Below are 23,466 nucleotides of genomic sequence, written 5' to 3'. Positions count from 1 at the left end.
AAATCTTGCTCATTTAGCAGGAGGATTTCTTCAGATCCTCAATTGTTTCATTCTAGATTTCAGGCTTATTCCATCCTAGGCCAGAACCCTGTCCTCTGCCCTTCCTGCCCCGCCCCCTTCTGCGCTGCTGGCTCCAGTCCTTACAGGGTGGGTATGAGGCTTGCTGACAAGCAGCTCAGGCAAGGGGCCCAGCAGACCCCAACAGGATTCGTGTCAACAGGGGTGATTGTTGGAGGTCTTCCATCTTCCCTTCTAACCCTGCCTGGAAAGGAGGTCTTGTTGGAGAGGAACAACCCAGAGGGAAAGAGAATTTGAGAGTGAAGATTTCATAAACCCTTTGTTACCCTGGCTGAGTAAGGCTACTGGCACTGTCACTACTATCTCTGATTTCCACCTGGGTTGGATTTTCACGGCCGTTTCTCCTCAGTGAGTGTCAGGTCTTTCCTAGGAGGAGTTGGGGAGAAGGCAAGATGCTGAGTAACCGTGAGTTACCCACAGCTCCCTGCAGGCAGGTTATAGGTCCTTCTGGAGATTTTCCTGCTCAGTGGCCAAATGACAGCAAGTGGGCATGAGGTCCCCTGGCCCCTTCAGACTTGAAACAAGGATCTTTTTTCTACATGTGTGTGTCTCTGTGTGTCTATGTGTGCATGTATGTATGTTTGTGTGGGTTGCTGGGGGTCTGGGTGGGAGGGAGGTTTGATGCCACCAGACTTGAGAGCCCCAGAGGGAGATTAAACAATCCAGGGATTCCCCAAATGCTTGTAATGAGGAGGGTCGGGGATGGTAAGCGACTCACCCTACCTTTCGCCTTCAAAAATCTGAAGGTCGTTTTGATTAAATGGCCTCTGGCAGTCACCAACTTTCAACTGCTTTGGAAGTCGAAAAGTGACTGACATGTGGCAGAAGCCGCTCGGAAGTAGGTGCCCTTCTCCAACATGTAACCGGGTGCTTTTCTCTTGAAGGAAAATGCTTTCTCCCAGAGCTTAGGAGCTCTGCCCATCTTTGGCTGAGTTCTGTGCTATGGAAGCCATCCCAAGCCTGGCCCTCAGAGTCCTCCAACACAGGGACACCGGGCACTCATGCCCCACAGTGGCTGACATATCCTCGGCCAGATGCGTGGCAAAGAGACCTCTCGCTCCTCACCCTCTCTCTCTCTCTCCTCACCTGCTGCTGCGTTTGGCCCTTGCTCTTGCATAGTGAGCTTCGTAAGATTTCGGTTTCAGCTCCAGGGCCTTAGTAGCAAATTCCTCCGCCATTCCAAAATCCTGTCATTACAATGGGTATGCAGATGAGTCATTGAAGAAATACACAAAGTAGACAACTAGGGAATACAAACAACTTACACGTACATTCCTGTGGCATGAATGGAGGGAACCCCTGGGACTGGACGTGCCTGACAGGGCTCCGGGCATGCGGCCCACACTTCAGGTTCCTTCTTCCTTGGCTCTGCAGCCATGGACTGGACTTCTGCTGCCCAGGCTACGTTACGCTCTGCCTTTCTAGTAACGTTCTTTTTGGGTCAGAAGTCAAATTCCAACCTTTGACAGTGAAGCTGAAAACCTCAGCTCCAGCAACGCACACACACATGCAGGAGCAGATGCAAACACACTGCCACCTCATGTGTCCTTTACCTGAGTCCCACATCCTGCTGTGTATATCAGATCCTGACTTTCTAAGGGATGATTGGGAATGTGTGCCAGGAATTAAGGCAGACGGGGCATTAGGGAGAATTGCACGCACTATGGAGACCAGAGGCAGTGGGGCTGTGAGGTTTGGGTTCCACTTTGCCTACTTCCCCACTCCTTGGAGTGTGCTGGGTACTTAGGCATGACAAAGCATTTACACGATAACACGAACTCTCGAGACCTGGGAAGATGCTCCATATGTTGTGGTCTCCTTCTCTGGCCTGTTCCTCCTCCTAACTGTTCACTCGCCTAGGAAACACTTGAACTGATTATGAGAGGCCTCTCACTGTGACAGGGGCCATCACTGCCTGGAAGAATGTGGCCTTAGGGTCCTGTATCTGCACTCTGAGAACCCTAGGACCAGGGACCAGGTTTTGTTCTTTTTAAAGATTTATTTATTTGAAAGGCAGAGTTAGAGAGACAGAGGAAGAGAGAGAGTGAGAGAGAGTTGTTCTATTTGCTGGTTCATTCCCCAAATGACCACTATAGCCAGGGCTGGCCAGACTGAAGCTAGGAACCTGGAACTCCATCAGGGTCTCCCACATGCATGCCAGGGGCTCAGGATCCATCTTCGGCTGCTTTTCCAGGCACATCAGACAGGAGCTAGATTGGAAGGGGGGCAGCTGGGATTCAAACTGGTGCCTGTATGGGATGCTGGCATTGCAAACAGTGGCTTAATCTGATGTGCCTTAAGACTGGCTTCTGGACTGGAGTTTTTAAGATCCCTTTAAATACCAAGAAAAAGGGGGAAGTTGTCTCTTTAATGTCAAATGCAGCATGATAGCCTCTGATTACAATCACGATTCCTAAGGCAGAGAACAAGGCTGTAGGCAGTACAGAGGCCTGGGGAAATTGATAAAAAGAACACTTCCACAGGGCGATTTCCTGTGGAAGAAGACAGACTCAGTATATTTTGAAGAAGTAGATCATTTGCTTAGGGAAAGAAGGGCCTTGCTGCATTCTCCCGAGCCAGTGCCCGGGGAGACACCTGGTGCTGAGGCTGTGGTTCTTAAGAGAAGTCACAGGCTGGGGAACCTCCCTGCCCTCAGAGCCACTCCCCTCATCTCTCCGGAAGCATCCTCTTGGGGCAAGCCTGTCTCTCAGCTACAGCTGTGGTCTTGGAGACCACAGGGTCTAGGTCCACCACGGAAGCTTTCTTCATTGCCAGGTTTCAGGGGCTGGGACGGTTCATGTAGGGCTGTATTCACTAATCATCTTTCTGGAATTGACAGCTGACTGCTTGCCAGCTGTTTCCGATGGATACAGAGTCCTGTTTGGTTCAGGCTGCACCTGTGAGCCAGGCTGGCTGGCACCTGGGATCCCTGGTGTGATTTCAGCAGCTCTTGGCATCTAGGAGAGGCTTCATGGCTTGGGAGGGTCTGCATGTCAAGGGGGCAGTGGCAGAGGGTCTTCAAGATCTGGGTATCTGCCTGGCAGGCAAGAAGGATTGAGGACTATCAGGGAGATCATAAAGGGCCAAGAAATATTCTAGGACAGGAAGGGATGTGGCTTGCTGGAATAACAGGATGAGGAAAGAGGTGAAAAGGTCAAGGCTGGATTTAAAAGTTAAACCTTGAAGTCCATGGTCCTGAGCCCCCTTTGCAGCCCATCCTGAAATGCCCAGGGAGTAGACTGGGGGACGAAGGGAGGGTTACAAAGCACGCTGATGACAGCTGGCTCCCCGTGATCACGCCCCCACACTGTCCCACAGACTGAAACCTTTCTATAGTGGGGCGGGATGGAGTTGTCACTCCAGGCACTTTCAGTAGAAATTATGAAATTTCAGACAGCTACAAATGACTCATGGTATAATTTTTTTTTTAAGTTTAAGATACAGATTCTACTTAGACTCGATTTCTTTCAAATTGTAAATGTCAGCGCTCTGTGAAGGACAACCAGGTTCCAAATGGTCCAGAGGAGATCAGGGGTCTGGCAGAAGCCAGGGGGTAAGACAGACTGCCAGCTTGCAGAGCTGCAGAAGTGAGGCGGCGCGAGAGGGACTTACGTTCATTTTCCTGCGGCATCGAGAGAGGTTGAGAAGGAGAGACACCTTTAGCTCCCGGAAGGTTTTCAAGTCCTCACCAAACCCTTCTCTGGGGAACTTCTTCAGCGCGTACTGGTATCGCTGGGCAGCTTCCTTTACTTTACCTTTCTAATGGAAGTACAAGATGGCAAAACACACCGTTGGTCTGCTGGACAGCTTGGAAGTTCGGTCCCTACTCCCTTCCTCCTCTAAGCGGTTGTTATGAAGGTTAACCTTCCCATATGCCAATCTAAGGACACAGGCTGGCCCTGACTGTGAGAGCAAGAGAGCGCACTCTTCTCTATGGGAAACTTACTTGGCAGGAGGGCAGTGTCAAAGGGGACACACAGGACATGAGCTGGAACACATGAAAGGCCCTGACCGCAGCTTCCCAAGTCCTCCAAGAGAAAGGACTCACCTTCCTCATTTCATTTTTCTTTAAGATTTGTTTATTTGAAAGGCAGAATTACACACACACACACACACACACACACCCCAAGTGAGCTGGTTCACTCCTGAAATGGTCACAATGACTGGGCTGGTCTAGGCCAAACCCAGAATCTCCATCCTCGGGGTGCAAGCGCTGGAGTCACCTGCTGCCCTCCCAGGTGCACTGGTAGGGGACTGGCTTGGAGATAAAGTAGCTGGGACTCACGCCAGCTATATGGAATGTCAGCATTGCACACCATAGCCTAACTCCCAGCACCACAACTGACCCCTTAAAGTTAATTTTTCCTGAATTGATCCTCCTGGGACACATACAATTTCCTAGTCCCAAGCACCCCCAAATGAATGACTTCTTCCTTAATTTCTGACTTGCCTGGAGTGTTTTTTTCTTAAAGATTTATCTGAAGTGCTTTTTTCTTAAATGATGCTTCACCTCCCATGTCTTGTATAAGAGGCTATTCTCTTCCTCATAAAGGATGTGGGAGCCCCAACAGTCAGGCTGTTGTTTCTTTAATCTCAATAATTATCAATCCATTTCCCCATGTATTTTTGGAGAAGGGATAGGGTGGGTGGTAGTAGGGAAGTGAATCTTAGAATTTTTATTTCACCTGTCTTTGTAGGAGGCATTTTCCAAGAGGAAGTAAATCTATGACCAGCATAGGGACCTGGTCCCAGGGGCCCAGCTTTGAACTTTTCCTACATTTTGCAAATGCATCTGCAAATGTGTAAGCTGAGCCCAGAAAGCCACAGCAAGTAGCTCATCTTTATCCATTGTGTTTCTTCTGTATAGTTGCAACTCCAGTGGGATCCTAGTTTTTATCTTCCCTTTAGCACCTTTAACTGAGGAAATTTTCAGAGTTTTCGAAGGAAAACTTCTGGATGGGTACAACGGAAGTTCTGCCTATTGTCATTAGGTGATAGGCCTCCTTGTCTTGGAATACCAAAGGGAGAGGGAAAAAGGACTTCTATCTGCTGGTTTCCCCAAATGCCTGCAACAGTCAGGGCTGGAGCAGACTGAAGCCGGGATCGACGGACTCCATCCAAGACTCCCCATGTAAGTGGCAGGGACCCAAACACCTGAGTCACTTTCTGTTGTCTTCCAGAGTGATTAGCAAGGAAGCTGTTTTACAAGGGGTGATGTTAGAATTTCAACTAGCTTGCTGACTGCAGGCATCCCAAGCAGGATGACCTGCTGGGTCATGTGGAACTAAGATTGAGTGGGGCTCAAGTTTTTGGAAAGCCTGTAAAGTTTAGATTGCCAAGATTCTCATTCAACTGGCATTCTGGTGAACTGGAAGACTGCCGCCTGAGGGCATTACAGATGTCACAATCATTTTCTCATGTTTTAGTCATGGAATGTTTCAGTGATGCCTGTTATTAAAATCTGGGTTGGACTCATATTCACCTTCAGGAGAGGATGGCCCAGCCAATGTAAGGCCAGTGAGATAAACTGGACATAAAGTTCCCGAGGAACTTCCCACAGGTCATGGCAACTTGTCTGTATAAAGGTATATAGCCTTTAGCTTGAATTCTGAGTGTAAACTCCACATTCTTTCTGATATCATTCAAGAAGTGACTTCAAGCAAACTTAAAACTGCTGTTTGTCTTGGTTTCTCTTTCTTATCAAGGATGCTGATAAGCTAGTAGAGCTTTAGGATTTTAAACCTGTATAAATATGAAGGCTAGGACCAATAGACTGGAAACAGCTATGTTACATACAACTATTGTTTCATGAATTTCCAGATCTCACTTAGTAGATGTGTGTTAATGACCATAAAACTAGGGCTTTAATGTGAGCATCTACAGGTGTATGTTTAGGTTACTTGCACTCTCTTATTGGATCATCGAAGACTCAGGATGTCCAACTTTGATGAGAAAAGTCAAGACTCTGGAAGGTTCTGCATGCAGATACAGTGGCTATTATAAGGAAATTTTATTCCTCCCTCCCCTCACCTTATAAAACATGTCACCCTCTTCCATCAGCTTGCTCAACAGGATGATCATGATGTCTGGTTTGGAGGTGGCCATCGCCCATGTGGCTGGACCTGTAGTGTACAGGATGCATGATGGGTAAAAAACTCATACAATGTAAGGGTGGTAGGAAGTTAGGTGAAAAAAACATCCTGGGGGAATTTCTGCTGAGAGAACAACTTGCTCTACAACAATGACCTCATCTTTTAGACTCGGGAGTGCTTTGGGGACTCCCACTGCCAAGAAGCTGCGTAGGATTTGTATTCACCTTAAAATAAGAGTCTCTCAACTGTTTGGGCCTACACCACAGGAGGGCAGCAGAGCTTGCACTGCTGTGTGTAGGCAGGCCCTGGCTTCATGACACAAGGAAACCTGGGAGGAGGGGTTTATTGTAAACGTTAGCACAGGATTTGAAAAATCCAAAAAGGTGATTAGTTTAGATCTGGACTCAAAATACCCAGATGTTTAGCATCTTCATTTTTAAGTACGTGCTTTGTGGAAAGAAGGCCAGTAGTAACCGTGGAGGTTCCGGTAGATTCTTAGGTGCCAAATAGGAGTCTTGTGATTCACTTTGAGCAAGGAGCGGTTTGAATGCCAAACAGATGTGAAACAAACCAACACTAGTGAGCACCACGTTACCCACAGGAGGAAAGAAAAGGTTAAACTGATTAGTTTTTTCATACCTGGATTATTTACCAACTAAGCTTTTCAGGGTTAGTTATCAAAAGTTCAAGTTATTCTCTACAACAGTCATTAAAAAAAAATCTTCTTTTAAGGTGAAGTAAATTAAAAGATTAGAGGTGGAGGGGGCTCATGCAGGCTAAATCAAAGAGAAGGCAAAGCTGACCAAGCCATCAGACCACGCCTGATGCTGACAGCGGTGAAATATACCTCGTGGGCGACTCGGTAACGTCTGACAACCTTCAAAGAAAGGAGAAAACAAAAAGTTGTAGGAGAGGAAAAAAAAATATGGATGACGGTGAAAAAAAAAAAAAAAAAAAAGAAGGAAAAAGCAGCAGTGAGAGGCAGGCAGCAGAAAAGCCAGCGTTATCAGCCAGCCCTTGTCTACAGGTGTGGGGAGCAGCCGGGGCAGCGGCAGCGGCGTGTCAGCCAGCCCTTGTCTACAGGAGGTATGGGGCAGCAGCCGGGGCAGCGGGGCCAGGGTGGGAAGCACATTCAGAGCAGGGGAAAGCAACGGCTCAGGGCACTGCGGGCACTCAGGGGTGCTCAGAGAGCAGGGCTGGCACAGAGGCAGCGCGGACAGGTGCAGTGGGTCAGAGCGGCCTCCTGGCTAAGGCTACCGGGGCATGGCAGAGGACCCAGGTCTCGGCATAGGGACTGCGGGCCAGGGCTCAGATGGTACTGTCTCTGGAGCAGGAGCCTTTTGGTTTGTTAGGACAGTATTTGGGCCAGGGCAGAGGGAAAACCAGATATACTCATACCAAACACCTGGGGCAGCCAGACCACTGGGCCAGTCTGGCCCCTGGGCACAGATGGCTGATACCACCTCTCTGTTTCCTACCTATCTTGGCTCCTTTCTTCAGGAGAGTGACAACCACAGAAGTGTTCCGGCAGCCCACTGCCCTATCCAAAGGGCGCATTCCGCTGTAGTCCACATGTTCAATCATGGCCCCATGATCCACCAGGAACTGGACCTAGGACACGGATCAAGTAGAGCAATTAACAGGTGGAGTGTCTCTGCATGCTTCCGCCACTGTCTGCCCCTTGTTCATGTCTGAGCCAGGCCAGGTGGCCATGGGATTCCAGGCCACAGCTGTACCTTGGGTTTTCATAGTGTTTTGAATAGCTCCACCCTGCAGCAAGTGTAGAATCTGAGCACTTTGTCCCAGGAATCATCATAATGTGGCTCTGGCTTTAGGCCCAGAAAGTGTCATGGACAGAGAACATACTGTATCTCTATCTCTGCTCTTCAAGGCCTGTTTAAAGATACTCACCACCTCAGCATCACCATAGAAAGCCGCCAGGTCCAATGGCGTGCGGCCATTCTTGTCAGCATGGTCTGTGGCAGCTCCGTTATCCACTAGAGAACGAACCACTGAGAGATGGCCCTTCAGACAAGCCCAGCTGAGGGCCGTGAGGCCTTCTTTGTCCATCAGAGCGATGGAGGCACCTACAATAGCAAATGACAACACGTTTATTCTGATGAAACATGCATGTTCACAGTCCATAGTACATACACACTGCCAAAGAGCATCTTTTGTTTCTGGAGTGTTATGATGTGTTAGCTATGTCTTAAACTGGTAACAAAGCAAAACAAAAACAACTCTGATCCTATTAACAGCTAAGAGATTAGACTGCAGTTGTTTTATTGGATGTTCAAGGTCTTCCATAATCCAACTCCAAGTTTACTCTATCCTTAGTTTCATTAGTCCCCTGTGAGCATTCTTTCCTAGCCAAATGGCTGTCTGCTGGCTCCAGAATCTTCCACAAATGAAACTGCCTCCTCACTTCTGGCTGGATTGCTCCTCCAGATGCAACATCTTCCCTCCCCATGACTGACTTCATGTCTACCCATTCTCTGGGAACTGCCTCTAATTCCCCACCTCCAAGACCAAGTCCACTGTTACATCTTGAACACAGGCTCACATTTGTCACCTTCATCTGTTACGTATCTGCTTTTATGCATCCTACTTGCATGTAACAGGTTCTTGATGAATGTCTTCTGAACTGAGTCGAAGTCTTCCACTGATAATAGTGTATCTCCTGGGAGATCTCATGAACCAGGCACCTAGCAAGTTTATCATGAATGACAGCACCAGTTCACTTTCTCCTTCCCTCTCAAGAAAGTTGGGGAGATGGACTTGAGAGGACACTGAACCCAGGCCACAAATGAAACTTCTGAGTTTACCCAAATACACTGATCTCAGAAGCAGAGTTTGGGAACAGGTTTGATTGAAGAGCTAAGAGGATTCCCTGGCTGGGTTGTGGTTACCACTGGTGAGTGCGAGGCTGGATTGAGGGCTCTGATTTGGTCTAGACATGACTGCAGTGTCCTCTGGCATGGCTGTGGACTGGGTCTGGGGTCCACCAGACTGGGCTAGACTCCAGTACCCACTCGTGTTTGTGAGAATCATGGTGGGTGTAACAACGGGCTGGGCTAGGTCTCTAACCCCGTTGAGCCATGTGTGAGCTGTGTCTGGGTGTGGACCAGGCTTGGCTGGGCTATTAACACCCAATAGTAAGAACCAGAATGGGTGTGGGCTGGTCAGGAAAGGCCACTGTTCCTGCTAGGACAGAAAGTGGACTAAGTTGGGCTGGGCCATGGAAGCACTGGTGTGTGCAAGATCTGGTATTGGGAGAGGTTTTGCTGAAGGGGCTTGAGGAACTCCTCTGTTGGGACACAATTCCTGCAGGTGAGCACAGGAATCAAGACAGGGAGCAGCTGACTCCAGGACAGGTTATGGTTCCCATTGGCATACATTTGGCTCAGGTCTGGGGCAAGCCAGTTCATATCACCTGCTGGCAGATCCGAGAACCAGAACGGTGTGTTGGACATACTGGGTCGGGCCATAATACCAGCCAGTTCACATTACGGCTGCGACTGTGGTCCAGCTGAGCCCCCACCAGCATGAGCTGGAACTGGAGATGAGCTGGGCCAGGCCAGGCTATAGTATCCACTGGCAAATGCCAAGGTGAGGAGGGCCATGCCAGACTGGGGTGCAGTGCCCAATCAGCACATGTGAGACCTGGGGAGGTGGCAGTATGAAACTGGTAGGGGGCTGCAGGGGGCTCCCCTGCTGGGCCATTACTCCCACAGGTGAGTGTGAAAGCTGGGATTCGGGGCAGACCAGGCCAGCCAGGGCTACAACACCTGTTGGCCTACATATGAGCTGGATCTGGCGGAAACCAGGCTGGGCTGACTATATCTGCTGGTGCATGCATAAGCCAGAGTGGGTGTGGGTTGATTAGGCTTTGCTGCAGCATCAGTTGGCAGATGCTGGCACTGGAGCAAATTCTGTCAAGCTAAACTACAGAACCACTCAGACAGTATAAGATCCGGGAGTGGGAGTGGGCCCATTAGGGAAATAGTGGGCACCTCCCTCTTGGGTTGTCACTCTCACTGGTGAGCATGAGAACCAGCACTAGGAGCAGGCATGGCTAGACAGAAAGTGGCACCCACCAGCACCAGTGTGGGATGGATAGTGGGGCTGGTCGGGATGAACTAAGCTTCAATGCCCGTTGACATGTATAAGAGCTGAATGGGACGTGATAGTCTACTGTACAAACTGGCAAGCACAAGAACCGTGGCAGGATGCAGGCCTGGTGGGGGTCATAGGAGGTCGCACCAACTAGACTGAAGCTCCTGCTGTATATGTGAGGGCTGAGTATGTGGTGGGCAGGATCTAGCTGGGCTGTAACATCTACTGGTTTGTGTAGAAGACAAGGCTAGAGACAGAACTGACACAGAAATTGCAACTACCAGTGTGCGTATAGGCTGATTTGGTGACAGACTATACTGGACCCTGAATTGGCAAGTGCACACAAGAATCAGTTCTGGCATCCCCCCAGCTGCACTGCTAAACTCAGAACTCCAACCATGGAGAGAATGGCAGGTTCCATGGTCTGACTGTGGAGTTCATGTGTCAGAGCTGGGCCTCTTCAGTGGGTTAGATGGAGCAGTGGACAGCATATCCAGATACACATAGAGGATATGTCCTCTGGAGCCTGCAGAGGACACCTGGTACCATAACAGAGGACAGAGGACGAAACAAACTGATCAACTACCCCAGCCACATGTTGGCAGTGGCTATCTGGGCAAACAGAAACTCTAAGGTGGACTATAATATCAGCCAGTGGATTCTGGAGAGATTTCGTGGTACTGGGACTGGCAAGATTGACAGCAATTCAGAACTGTTGATCTATCAAAACTACTTGAGCGAGACCCTTGGAGCATGTCTCACATCAGGGACCCTGGGATGGCATTGAGTGGCTGTCCCCCATCTGAAGGAATGGAGGCGGTTGGAAGGCTGGGTGTGGCTTCTCCCCTTACCTTTCCCCTTCCCCCAGATACAGGAAAGAAAAAAGACAATGTGGAAACAATGGTCTCACCCACTTTCCTCTAGCCCTTGACCCTTCATACCCTAATCAACTATGTATAAATCACCAAAAATAAAATATAATGAAAAAAGAAAAGAAATTTGGGGACATTGGTAAGTGTCAAGAGTATTATTACAACAGCAGGGTAATAACACGCTGATTCCCGTCACACGGTCTCACTCTCAGCAGTTGTCCTAACTCCCATTTGTCTCCACTGGACTCAGGAAAAACATTACTGTAAAGTCTTACAAAAGAATCGGTTAAGCTAAAATATAATGCCTAAAAGACACACATTCATTAAACATACATTAAAAAATTAAAATTTGCAGATTACAGATTTGAATGAGAATTTAGGATGCAATTATTTGATTAAAACAGTCCAGGCCATGGGCAAACAGAAAACATTAAAGAGTTAGGATTCCACTTACATTTGGAAGGACGTGAGTTCTTTAACCAATGGGATCAGTAATATCCATTCTTAAGATCTCCTGGAGTTCCTTGCTGGGAATCATGAACTTAGTGGGTTACTGTGGCATTGACCACCCCAAGACTGACCTTGTGCTAGTAGAAAGTCCACGGTGCCTAGATGGCCTTCCGAAGCAGCCATCATCAGGGGAGTGCGGCCCTGTTTGTCTGCCATGTTGACATCAGCTCCATGGGTGAGTAAAAGGTCAACAATCTGCAAGGGCAGCGACACAGGGATCAATTAGGTCAAGACACACGCGCGGTGCATGAACTCTTAACTGCTGTACAGGTGAGCAACCTAAGTAGCTTTCTTCTATGCACTCCTCCTGCCCCCCTCCGCCCCGTACCCTCGCCAGCACAAGTACAATCCTGGTACTGTGTGACTTAATCTTGAAGTGTCTTAGGGATAACCATATGAGAAGATTCAATTAACATCCAACTGAGCCACTAAATTAAAAAAAAAAAAACAGAAACAAAACCAAAAACAAACTGAGATAACAAGCCATGAGGTAGATTAAACAATCCCATAATGAAAGCTCTAACAAAGAAGTCACTCCCTCCATCACTGCCATTTCATTTTCCTCTAGGGGTTCCAGCCTATGTGTAGCAGTGAATATTTATAGCTGAAATGAACACACTGCTACTAACAACTTCTTATCGGTGTTTGGCTCCTACAGCCTTTTTTGTACTCATGTCAGCTTGCTTGATTCTCCGTCTCAAGCACAAAAATTAACATTTATCTAGTGTCCAAACATCTGGAAAAATGATGTAATTAGGGCTTGCACATTTCTTTGAGACAGCTGGTGAGGTTAGCAGGCTCTGCAGAGAAGCCATGCTTCCAATGGACAGATGGGCTCGCTGAGACAAGGAGGAAGGGGAGACTACCCCGAGAGCAGGACAAAGGCAGTGGGTCAATCTGGACTATGATGATGGATTTAAACGTTAACTTTTTTCAATGTTTGATAACAAAGGTGCATGGTCCTCACACTCATTGACTATGGGTAACCCCAAGTTTTCTGGTAATCGTTTTGTTTGCATCACAAGTTCCTACCTAGAACTCGTTCCCGTCTGAGGAACCAGTAGTAGCTACTTGTTTACCTGCCAGTGGCCTTGGCGAACGGTACTGAATAGAGGCACTGCCCCTCGGCGGTTTGGCTGGGCCACTGCTGCCCCTTGTTCCAACAGCAGACGGCACACCTCCAGTTTGCCCCTTCCGGCCGCTGCTGTCAGGGCTGGGGGCAGAGAACGAAGACTGAGGGTAAGTGGTTCTTGTCCTCTCCAATCCCAATGTTAAGCATGACATGGTATCTGTGTTTAATTAAAGTAATTGCCACTTTACCTCCAAAATAGGCATTTTTCTATGAAGGAACTTCAAAAGAAAAGCAATTTAGAAAACATGTAAATGAGCTCATAATATTTTGGGACCACTATAAGAATATATCTTGCGACAAGTTATTTTTGACCAAACCATTTTCCTATGCTGACTGACTTGGCCATTTTATACCTCTGCTGACCAGACACTTGTTAGTCTGAGTGTGGGAGGAGCCCTGAAAGCCAGAGAGATCTTCTCTAGAATCAGCTGGGACCAGCTTCTACTCTTGGGTTCTCAAACCCAGTCAAATCAAGTCATAAACTGGAGTCTAAGGGTCTTGGGCCAGTTTTCATTCATAATTTTTAAAAATTAATTTTCACTTTATTTGAAAGATGGAAAGAGAGTGAGATTTAGTCCCCAAATGCTCAAACCAGCCAGGACTGGGTCATCCAGGTCTCCCATGTGAGTGGCAGGGACTCAAGTAGCTGTCATCTGTTGCCTCTGAGGTGTGCATTAGCAGGAAGCGGGAACCAGCAGAGCTGGGATTTGAAACCAGATACTCTGATGTGTTTATCTCACACACACACACACACACACACACACACACACACACACACACACACACAGGGAAAGGAAAGGAGAAAAAAGAACTCTCCTATTTACTGGTTCGCTCCTTAAATGTTTGCAGTGGCCAGGACTTGGCTGGGACCACACACACTCCAGGCCTCCTATGTAAGTGCCAGGGATCCAATTACTTGAGCCATGTTTGCTACCTCCAAGGGTTTCCTGGTGCAGGATGCTGGTGTCAGGAGCCTGATACAGGAATAAACTCCAGCATTTTGATGTGGTTTAAATAGTGAGGCTAAATACCTTCTTTTTAAAGAAAGAGAAAAACTAATTTTTTTTTTTCCAAATTGACTTGAAGAATGAACACAGTAAATAGCAGGTTCTTCCTTATCTCTGTTCCTTATTTCAATGACAAATCATAAATTGACAATTAAAAAAGGTGCATTTATTTAAAAGGTAGAGTAGCAGGGAGGGAAGGAGGAGGAGGAGAAGAGAGAGAACAAACACTAATCTCCACAAAGGCAAGTCTTCCAGTAACCTTTTCCTTCCCTGGCATCGGAAGGACTGATTTTAGAAGTCCTCTGCAGGCTTGGCCCAGCCTTATCTACAGCTTGCCTCATGGGCACTTATTTTCAATTTTTAGGTTGAAACTGTTGATACTGGCATTTGTGTCAGCTTCCCACAGGAGGGCAGCCGTCCAGCCCTATCTGAGGTTAGGGCCATCTGTAAGCCCTGAATGAAGAATCCAGATGTTAATGACTGCAATGACTTAGAACCTCTTTAATTTTCATCTCTTGTTCTTCAAATCCAAGTCATTTCTCTCTTTCCCAATAGAAACAACTTGCTAGTTAACCCTAGGGTTAGGACCTAAGAGTAATTTAAGAAGTTGACTGGGATAGACACACCCTAGGAACTACAAGAATCATCTTGTTGGTTCATGAGATAAACCATATGGGGAATTTCTAAGTCCCATGTTCTGATCTCATGCAAAGTAGTTTTGGGTGATACAGCAAACCTCCCTACGTGGAGACCAAATGTACTGTTTTTCACAAATAGCACAGACAGTATTTCTGAATTCTGCCTTTTATTGATGACACCAGTTTCACAGAAATATAAGTGAGTGTTACAATAGTGCCCATGTGGAAAGCTACACTGGCCACTCTAACAATTACACTGCTCTGGTTGGCTCACTTCTCTCCACTGGAACACACATTTACATGAAAGGGAGTGTCCCATTCAGCTCTTTTCTGTTTCATCCCTGTTGTTTAGATTCTGACGTCATTTGGCAGCAACTTTCAGCTGATAGCTGGACTCAGTCATTAACACGCCTGGCCAGTTTCATCTTAGAAGCTCATATTATGTAAAATGGAATCTGGGCTTTTTTTCTTTTTTTTTTTTTTTTAGAAAAAGAGCAGCTTTGATTAGATTTTATATGAATCTTATCAAAAACTTTTAGAACTCTTTGAAAAAGAGATTACAGTAAAGCCAGTTCTGTAAAAATAACAAATTGGTTCTTAGACCAAACATAGCAGTTAGGAGCCAAATCTCCTCCTAAAGAAACCAGTAACAGAATTTGCTCCCTGGCTTGTTGGCATCTGAGACGTTAAGTGATCTTTTTCCAAAGGAAAACATCTGAGGAGTTTGAAGAGGCAGACAGGAGACAGCTCGGAGTTGGGGAAATAGCCAAAGTCTGCTTGGATGGGATGCTGACACCAAGCAGAATGCAGAGAAGCAAATGATTCTATTTTCAACTTTAAAGAATACAACACAGATATGTCATATAAATCAGTGAGGGAAGGTAGCTGCGGAGACAGAAACCAATTGCTGCTATCCAAAGCAATCTCAATTAGGCACTTACTGAGCTATTTGTTAAGACACTGTCTCTGTCTCAAGGAACATATGGCCGAGAAAGAAAATCTGACAAACACATCATACAGTGTGATAAGCACAAGAATAGGAGACATGTATCCAGGTTTGGAGGTGGCACAGAGGAAGAGGTATCTGAGAAGGGTTCCAGGAAACCACGAAAATTTGAGCTAGATGGCCAAAGATTAAACAGGAGACTTACTTGCAGAGGCATGCCAGGGGTTGGTGGGGGTGGCGTGTACAAGCAAAGGGAGAGTGTGTGAAAAGGCAACCAACATGTTCATTGTTACTGGAATTCTTGGTAATACACATCAATGTAGACATGACTCTCCTTTTATGGTATAGTTAAGAACTTAATTCTGCAAGTGGTGAAGGAAGATCAACAACCAGAAAAGTGACACGGGTATATTATGGCTTAAAAAGATCCCTTTGGCTGAAGTCTGGGACATTAAAGAGTGAGGCTAAAGGCAAGGGTGAGAAGATAGGAGGCAGTTGCCACAGACAGGTTTAAGCGACACAACCCATTCTGTGATTTTGGGCTTCTTCTGGGTCATGTATTTCAAGGCCTGGACTCCAGATCTGCTAGAAGCTTTTAACGCTAGTCTTGGTCTGCACCCACAACACAGGGAGGGAAGGAAGGTTGAACAATGCTGTCCCCTTCTTTGTGTTTCTTCCATGTGTTGCTCCATCTGAAGTCTATGAAAGCCCTATGGCATGAGAGGTGTCACTCAGACAGATGGTGAAGGTTGGATGAGGGAAGATGCTGAAGAACAAGAAGGCTGCTAAAGGAGAACAGACCAACCAGAATATTCTAGTGACTTGTTTTTAGAAAATCCAGGATGTGAAAACTAAGTCTCACTGTTTTCATTATATGCTGTAATGTATTTTAGCGATTCTAACATTAATTTCCCCCTACATTTTAATATCTCTGAAATCAGGAGGTATTTCACAATTGATGTGATAAAGAATTATATCAACTTAATTGACAGAAGTTCTTTTTTTTTTTAAAGATTTATTTTTTAATTTTTATTGGAAAGGCGGATATACTGAGAGGAGAGACAGAGAGGAAGATGTTCCGTCCGATGATTCACTCCCCAAGTGAGCGTAATGGCCGATGCTATGCCAGTCCGAAGCCAGGAGCCTCTTCCGGGTCTCCCACACGGGTGCAGGGTCCCAAGGCTTTGGGCCGTCCTCGACTGCTTTCCCAGGCCACAGGCAGGGAGCTGGATGGGAAGCGGGGCTGCTGGGATTAGAACCGGCGCCCATATGGGATCCTGGGCGTGCAAGGCGAGGACCTTAACCACTGTGCCACTGCACCACCGCGCCAGGCCCGACAGAAGTTCTTTTTAATGAGAGTTTTTCTTTAACATCAAACCTGTTTTATACTGTTTTTATTTATTTATTTTATTTTCATCTATTTGAAAGAGAGAGAGAACAAGAGTTGAGATAGCAAGATTGACCTTCATTTTTGGCTCCTTTCCCCAAATGCCTGCCAAACAGCCAAAGTCAGGCCAGGTCAAAGTCAGGAACATGGAACTCCATCTGGTCTCCCATGTGGGAGCAAGGGATCCAAACCCTTGAGTCATTATCTGTTGCCTTTTCGGATACATTAGCAGGAAACTGGATCAGAAGCAGGTGAGCTGGGGTTGGAACTGGTACCCTGCTGTGGGATGAGGACTTTCCAACCCACAGTTTAAGATGCTGTCTTTGTGTTTGTAGTGGCACACAAAATAATGGCTACATAGTTTCTTATTGTTACTGATGTCAAAGATGTAACACAGCAAATGAAAGAGACAGTTGGAAACATTGCAACTACTGCATTTTCCTTGGGTAAAAATGACATTGTTTAGGTCAGAGATGCAGATAGGTTACCATTACCAGGTAGCTGAAGGTCACAGACCAATTGTACCAGTATATGCCAAAATACACATCAGATTTCCTAATGGGAGGAAATATCATAAACCAATGGGTCATTACAAACAGTAAATGATTATGAGCTAGAAATGAGAATGGAATATATATATGTATATATATAAGTATATACAAGCATATGTAAGTATATAAAAGAATATACTTACATATATTATATATATATTTAGTGAACTTCTCTACAGGTGGAACAGTAATTCAAAGCCTATCCTATACTCATGATGAGTTGTAAGATCATTTGATCATTTTTACACAGCAAAGACAATCTTTATTTTCTAGATTGATTTGTTTTTCCAAAATCAAAATTTTTTCAGATGTAGAAGTTGTATTGCAAATACATTTCATTCTAACTCATATTTAAGCATCATTTTATGCTTTTACTACTAAATATACTGTAGTTAAAGGCAAGTTAGACAACAGAATTCTGATTATAAGCAGACATGAAATTCTGAATGTTAAAATCTTGAGATATGATCTGTATGTATGTAAATTAATATACAAATTTGTAGTGCACTTTAAAGCATGAACTACTTTCAAAACCATGGAGTTTTACTCTAGTAAGGAATTCATACAGATAAAAACAATCTTCTGTCAGCTCCTTTTTGAACAGCTAATGTCTTTGAAGTCTAATGGCAGGATGAGTCAGCACATGGCTTTCAGTCTTACAATTTCCATCCAGTATTACCAGCGGGCCATGACTGTTCTGTGCTGTCCTTGGTAGCTACATCTCCATGGCCCTGACAACAAGGGGTCAGTGGGGTGCAGGGCAACACTGGGCTAAGGAGGTCTGAGATGTGCCTCCCGCACCCCAGGACACACACGTGCTCCAGCAAGGCCGACACCCTGGCCTGGAGCTTCCCCCTGGGGAGCAGTGCTCCAGCTGCACATTCCCCTTCAAGCTGTCACGGGCTCTTAAGCTGCAGCTGCCTGGCATCTGCTCTCTTTGGCTCTTACACAGCGAGAGATTGTTTGCAAAGCACATTCCCAACTTGTGGATCATTTCACATGATTTTACAACAGTCATGAAACCTAGGTAATATTTTGTCAGGGGAAGAAGCATTATAACTGAACAGGTTATTATGCACACTAAGTGAGTTCAAGAGACTTATTAACAACACTCTAACCAAAGTGTGTATCTTCCTTATTTGGTAACATATTCTCTCTATAAATTGGCCACCTTGATATTGGTTTACTTCTATGTACTGGGACATAGGACATGTTATCTGTGGCTTTTCTACCGCTTTCATTGCCTTGGCATCACAAGAGCACATCAAAGGTTCCTAATGTTTCTCCAGATGCTCCAGTTTAGACTTGGAGGAAAGACCACAATGATTTCCTGCAAAGGCCAGGAGGAAGAGCTCTTGTTGGTGGGGTTGTGTGGGGTGAGAACCAAACCACAAACAAATTGCTTTGCTACAGACCAAGAGGAACAGACAGGGCGGTAGCTCCATTGTGCGTCCAGATAGCAGCTTTATTCATACTGCTTCAGCTTCACTTGTCAGAAACCACACACAGTAACACTTGGTGAAGCCAGAGGTTTGGATAAAAATGCAATCTGCTGGTTTACAATTGCAGGTGAACAGTTATTATGATGAAATACTTATTCTGAGAGAAATACTTATTCCCTAAATACAACCAAGAAGCTTTTAAAAAAGAGAAAGGCCACAGTTGCTTTTTGTTCTGGTTTGGCAAGTTGCAAGGAAATTTTCCGTCTTTCAAAAATATTTGGAAATGAAGTGGGGGAAGAGGACTGAAAGGGGAACTGATGTTTTATTTGTCTTCAATAGGAGACGTAGGACAGCAGAATGCCACACGTAAGCCAGAGAAAATGGAGCCTGTGAGACACAGTCCACACGAGCACAGCATGTTCACAGGAAGAGAGCAACGCCCATGAAAGGGACCTACCTGTCTCTCCCCAGAGACTGTCGAAGCTGTTAATCTGGGCTCGTTCCACTTCCTCTTCATCTTTCTCTGGAAGATCAAGTAGGTAGGAGACAATCTGAAACAAGAAGGCATGTCAGCTCAAAATCCAGTGGAAATCTACACCACTGACTCTGGACTGTGAGGCCCGGGGGACACCTGGATGATCTCTTGTATACAAAAGGGAATTAGAACTGTCCTAGCAAAGCAACGCAGTGTTGTCCTGATGACTCCTTATCCTATCTCAGGCACACACAGCATGTGACTTTAAACAATTGCAAATTCTGGGGCTGGTACTGAGGTGGGGCAGGGTAAGCTGTCACTTACTACTCCAGCGTTCCATACTGGAGCGTAGGTTTGAAGCCTGGCTGCTCTGCTTTGGAATCAGCTTTCTTGTAACGTGCCTGAGAAGGCAACAGAACATTCTCCAAGTCCTTGAGCCATTGCCACTCATTTGGGAGACCTGGATGGAGTTCCTGGTTTCTGACTTCAGCCTGGCCCAGTTCTGGTTGTTACAGCTACTTGAGGAGTAAACAGTGCTTGGAAGATATTCTCTCTCTCTCTCTCTCTTCTTTCCCCCTTTCTGTTGCTCTGCCTTTCAAATAAATACATATTTAAGTATTACTTAGTCACCATATTTAAGTTAAAGAAATAATCTCTCATCTTCCCAACTTAAAGACCACAGAAAATAAACCTGGGGAATACTGAGGACCTGTATTTCTTCAGAGTACACCAATTATTCCCCCCCCCCCCTTAATATAAGAGTCAGGGAGAAATAGAGAAAGCAAGGTTGGGGGTTGGGGAGAGAGTTAGTTGGTTAGTTCCCATCTCCTGTTTCACTCTGCAGTGCTGACACCAGCCCCTGCCTGGAGCCAGTGCTGGGAGCTGGCACTTCCACACGGGTAGCAGGAACCCAGACCCTTGAGGAAGCCCTGTCGCCTCCCAGGCTCCACATTATCAGGAAGCTGGGTCAGATGAGCTTGTCCTGAATCCTGTTATCTTAACCACCAGGCCAAAAGCCTGTGCTCAGGAGTTTCAGTTTAGGGAATAGTATGATGAGAATTAGTTGAACAGTGGGTCAGGCCTCAGATTTAGTGGCAGTAAAGTCATTGGAGAAAGAACAAACCTGTTTGTACTAAGAGTCGCTCTCTCTCTCTCTTTTTTTTAAATTTTTAAGTAGAGGCGAGGGAAGGAGAGAGAAAGGGAGGGGAGTGAAAGGAAGGAGATGGGGAGAGGGGAGGAGTGGGGGGAGGGAGAGAAAGTGAAAAAGAAAGAGGAAGTTCCTATCTACAGATGGACTACCCAAATGCCCTCAATGGCTGGGACTGGGCCAGGGCTAAAGCTGAGAGCTGGGAACTCAGTCCAGGTCTCCTATGTGTGTGGCAGGAACTCACTCCCCAGCATCTGCATGCGCAGGAAGTTGGGTACCAAACTCAGGCTCTCTAACATGGGATGCCGATACCTTTTTTGTTTTTTTTTTAAGGTTTATTTATTTATTTGGAAAATAAAGCAACAGAGAGGGAGAGAAACAGAAACGAAGAGATCTTTCACTCAATAATTCACTCCACAAATGTCTGCAACAGCTGTGGCTGGGTCAAGGCCAAATCCAGGACCAGATTTAGCTCTGAGTCTCCCATCTGGGTAGCAGGGACTCAAGTGCTTAAATTTTCCTGCTGTTTTCCAGATTCATCGCAGGAATCTGGATTGGAAGTGGAGCTGGAATGTGAACTATGGTGCGAATGAGGGCATCCCAGGAGGCGGCTTAACTTGTTAAATCTACCTGAATGGAGGCCTGGTGTTGTTAACAGCTGGGCCAAATGCTTTCTGAAATTCTAAATATGTGCTCTTCCTGATCCACACTGTCTAAATACATGAACAGAGGCCAATAATTAATTCTCCTGAGGCATTGTTAAATAGGGGAAAGAACTAGATCAGACAATTTCCAAAGTCCTTTTCAACTCTCATGTTGATGTCCATAATTCTAGGTATCTTGATATTTGAATAGTCAAGTGTTCAATCGATTTTAATTTCCTTATTCCTCAGAGTAGTGATCAAAATTTGTATTAATTCTGCTGGCAATTTTGTAGTAACCCAACCATTTTCTTCAGGTTTTTCAGAGTCTTCAATACATATCTGAGGGAAAAAAAACGTCATCATGTTCTTACCTCAGTGTAACCCATGCTGGCTGCAGCAATGAGGGCTTGCTGAATGGCATGGCTTTTCTTAAACACTCCTTGCTGCTGTCCAGCCATTGTCCAGTCACATTGAATTAGAAACTTGACAACCTCCAGATGACCTCGGAGTGCAGCATGGACCAAAGCACACTGCCCGTTCTTATCCAAGTGATCCACCTAGGGGAGAGGACAGAGAACTGACATGAGCCAAGATGTGCGCCTGTGCTGCCAGTCTATTGCATCAGCCCACTGCAGATGTTCGGACTATTCAACTCATCTTTTCCTGCCCCCCTGAACCAGTCTCTTGGCAAATTCAGACGATACTGTCTTCTCAGGCTGGTTCATTCCCGAGACACAGTTCTGTTAGACGACCCTCTGGAGGGATTTCTTTTCTCTAGAAAGGAAAGTCAGGCTTTTGTTTCACATTAAAAGAAAAATAAAAACCAGAAGCCTCTGTCTGAGCTTTGCCATTCGGAGGAACATTCTCCTTTGTACTCAAATAGTTCTTTCTAGTGCAAGATTGGACTTGTAGCTGTGTTGGCACACACACAAAAAATGTCTTTGAAATCATGAAAAGGTAGGAAAAATTTTGAAGCTCTATTTTTTTTTTTTGTCTTCCAAGGAACCAAACACATCATGACTACTTCACTTGACCACCAAGCTTTGGCAAGGATGACTTCCTCTTTTCAACAGGAGGGAAGCATCTCAAAGATCTGAACAAAATGATTATGGCACTTGGAGCTTAAGGCTCAACTAAACTCTAAGGGCAGTTTTTACAATTTAAGTGTTTGCTACGCATTTATGTTTAAAGAGGTGTAATTAGATCAACTACTAGGAAGTCCTTAGTCCCAAGTTTCAGCAAATGAAGTAGCTTTCTCTACTATGTGTGATTATGTGTCTCTTAGAGCACTGGAAATATTCAGTTACGTTTGGCTCCCTTAATGACGCTGCTTCTGCCCAATAAACCACATAACCCATGTGCACTGTGCCTGGCAGGTACAAGGCATCGCAGACAGTGAAACAGGTAAGACCCTGGCACACAGATGATTTTCTCAAGGACTCTTGAATGAGGGAGGGGAAGAGGATGTGACTGACGTGACAAAAGCCTGCTTCACGAGAGTGTACAGCAAATGTCCAAGGCAAAGTAAAAATATAACATTGTAGAGAAAGGAAAATTAATTCCTGCCTAGAATCAGGAAGGGATTCACGCGGAAGGCTTATCTCAACGGGGTGACACAAGACATGGTTAACTGATTCTAGCTTTTGTAATGGTAGTAGGAAATTTTAAACTACATAGTTGAGAAGATCTTTTGGGATTATAGATATTTTTAAATGCTAGGCTAGGTGGTCTGAATTTTAATCAGTGAGTAGTGAACAATCATTCAGAGTTTAGATGCTCAGAACTAAATTTTCAAAAATATCAGGGGATGAGTAAAGGAATCATGGTTAAGAGAAATGGTTGATTCCAGGGCGAGGCAGTGACAGTCAAAATCCAGTCTGAAATATCTTGTGGTAGCAAAAAGCAAGTAAGCATTCAAAACACAATAAGGAGAAGTTGAAAAGACATAGTAAACAGCCTGAAGGAGCTTCCATTGGTCAAACCTGGGACAGCTGAGCACTGCAATGAGTAGCAACGGTAACAGAGTATATCCCGTAGAATAAAATAAATATTCACGACTCCCTAGTGATACAAATAAATAACTGAATATTAAATACACAGGGGAGAAAGGACAGCCATTCCTCGTAAGAGTCCAGTTAATAAATGCTGAATGAATGATGGACACAGAAACTCACCATCAGGCAAACATCACAGTAGTAATCATTAAATCAAGACTCAACAATGTTTCCTAAAATTAGCACATAAGAGTAGGATGAGAAACAAGTTACTTATCTGCCTAATCACAAATTATTTTCCTAAAAGATATTTCATAATTAACAAGGGAAAACAATTAACTTCAGAGTTGAAAAAATGGGAAGACACTACCTGGTCTGTTGGTATCACCCTCAGGAAGACATATCAGGGCAAGTGTTGGTGGCACAGTGAGCTTG

At 45.6% G+C, this 23,466-nt stretch overlaps 1 protein-coding gene across 1 annotated transcript in view; it reads right to left on the bottom strand.

Annotated features, from left to right (window-relative positions):
• Positions 1–23,466, bottom strand: part of TANC2 (tetratricopeptide repeat, ankyrin repeat and coiled-coil containing 2) — a 280,763-nt gene that overhangs the window by 2,940 nt on the left and 254,357 nt on the right. Inside the window, exons 17-25 of the mRNA XM_040989463.1 lie at positions 21,409–21,594; positions 19,229–19,322; positions 12,748–12,881; positions 11,740–11,863; positions 8,082–8,257; positions 7,649–7,781; positions 6,109–6,200; positions 3,691–3,837; positions 1,165–1,265 (exon numbers count right to left, since the gene is read on the bottom strand). Of these exons, the coding sequence (XP_040845397.1) occupies positions 1,165–1,265; positions 3,691–3,837; positions 6,109–6,200; positions 7,649–7,781; positions 8,082–8,257; positions 11,740–11,863; positions 12,748–12,881; positions 19,229–19,322; positions 21,409–21,594 (1,187 nt within the window). The remainder of the gene's footprint in view (positions 1–1,164; positions 1,266–3,690; positions 3,838–6,108; positions 6,201–7,648; positions 7,782–8,081; positions 8,258–11,739; positions 11,864–12,747; positions 12,882–19,228; positions 19,323–21,408; positions 21,595–23,466) is intronic.

Source organism: Ochotona curzoniae, unplaced genomic scaffold (assembly GCF_017591425.1).
Source record: "Ochotona curzoniae isolate NIBS_2020 unplaced genomic scaffold, NIBS_Ocur_1.0 contig_523, whole genome shotgun sequence".
In the NCBI taxonomy this organism is placed as follows: Eukaryota; Metazoa; Chordata; class Mammalia; order Lagomorpha; family Ochotonidae; genus Ochotona; species Ochotona curzoniae.
The sequence above is the reverse complement of the archived record's forward strand: the minus strand, read 5'-3'. Positions and strand labels throughout refer to the sequence as shown.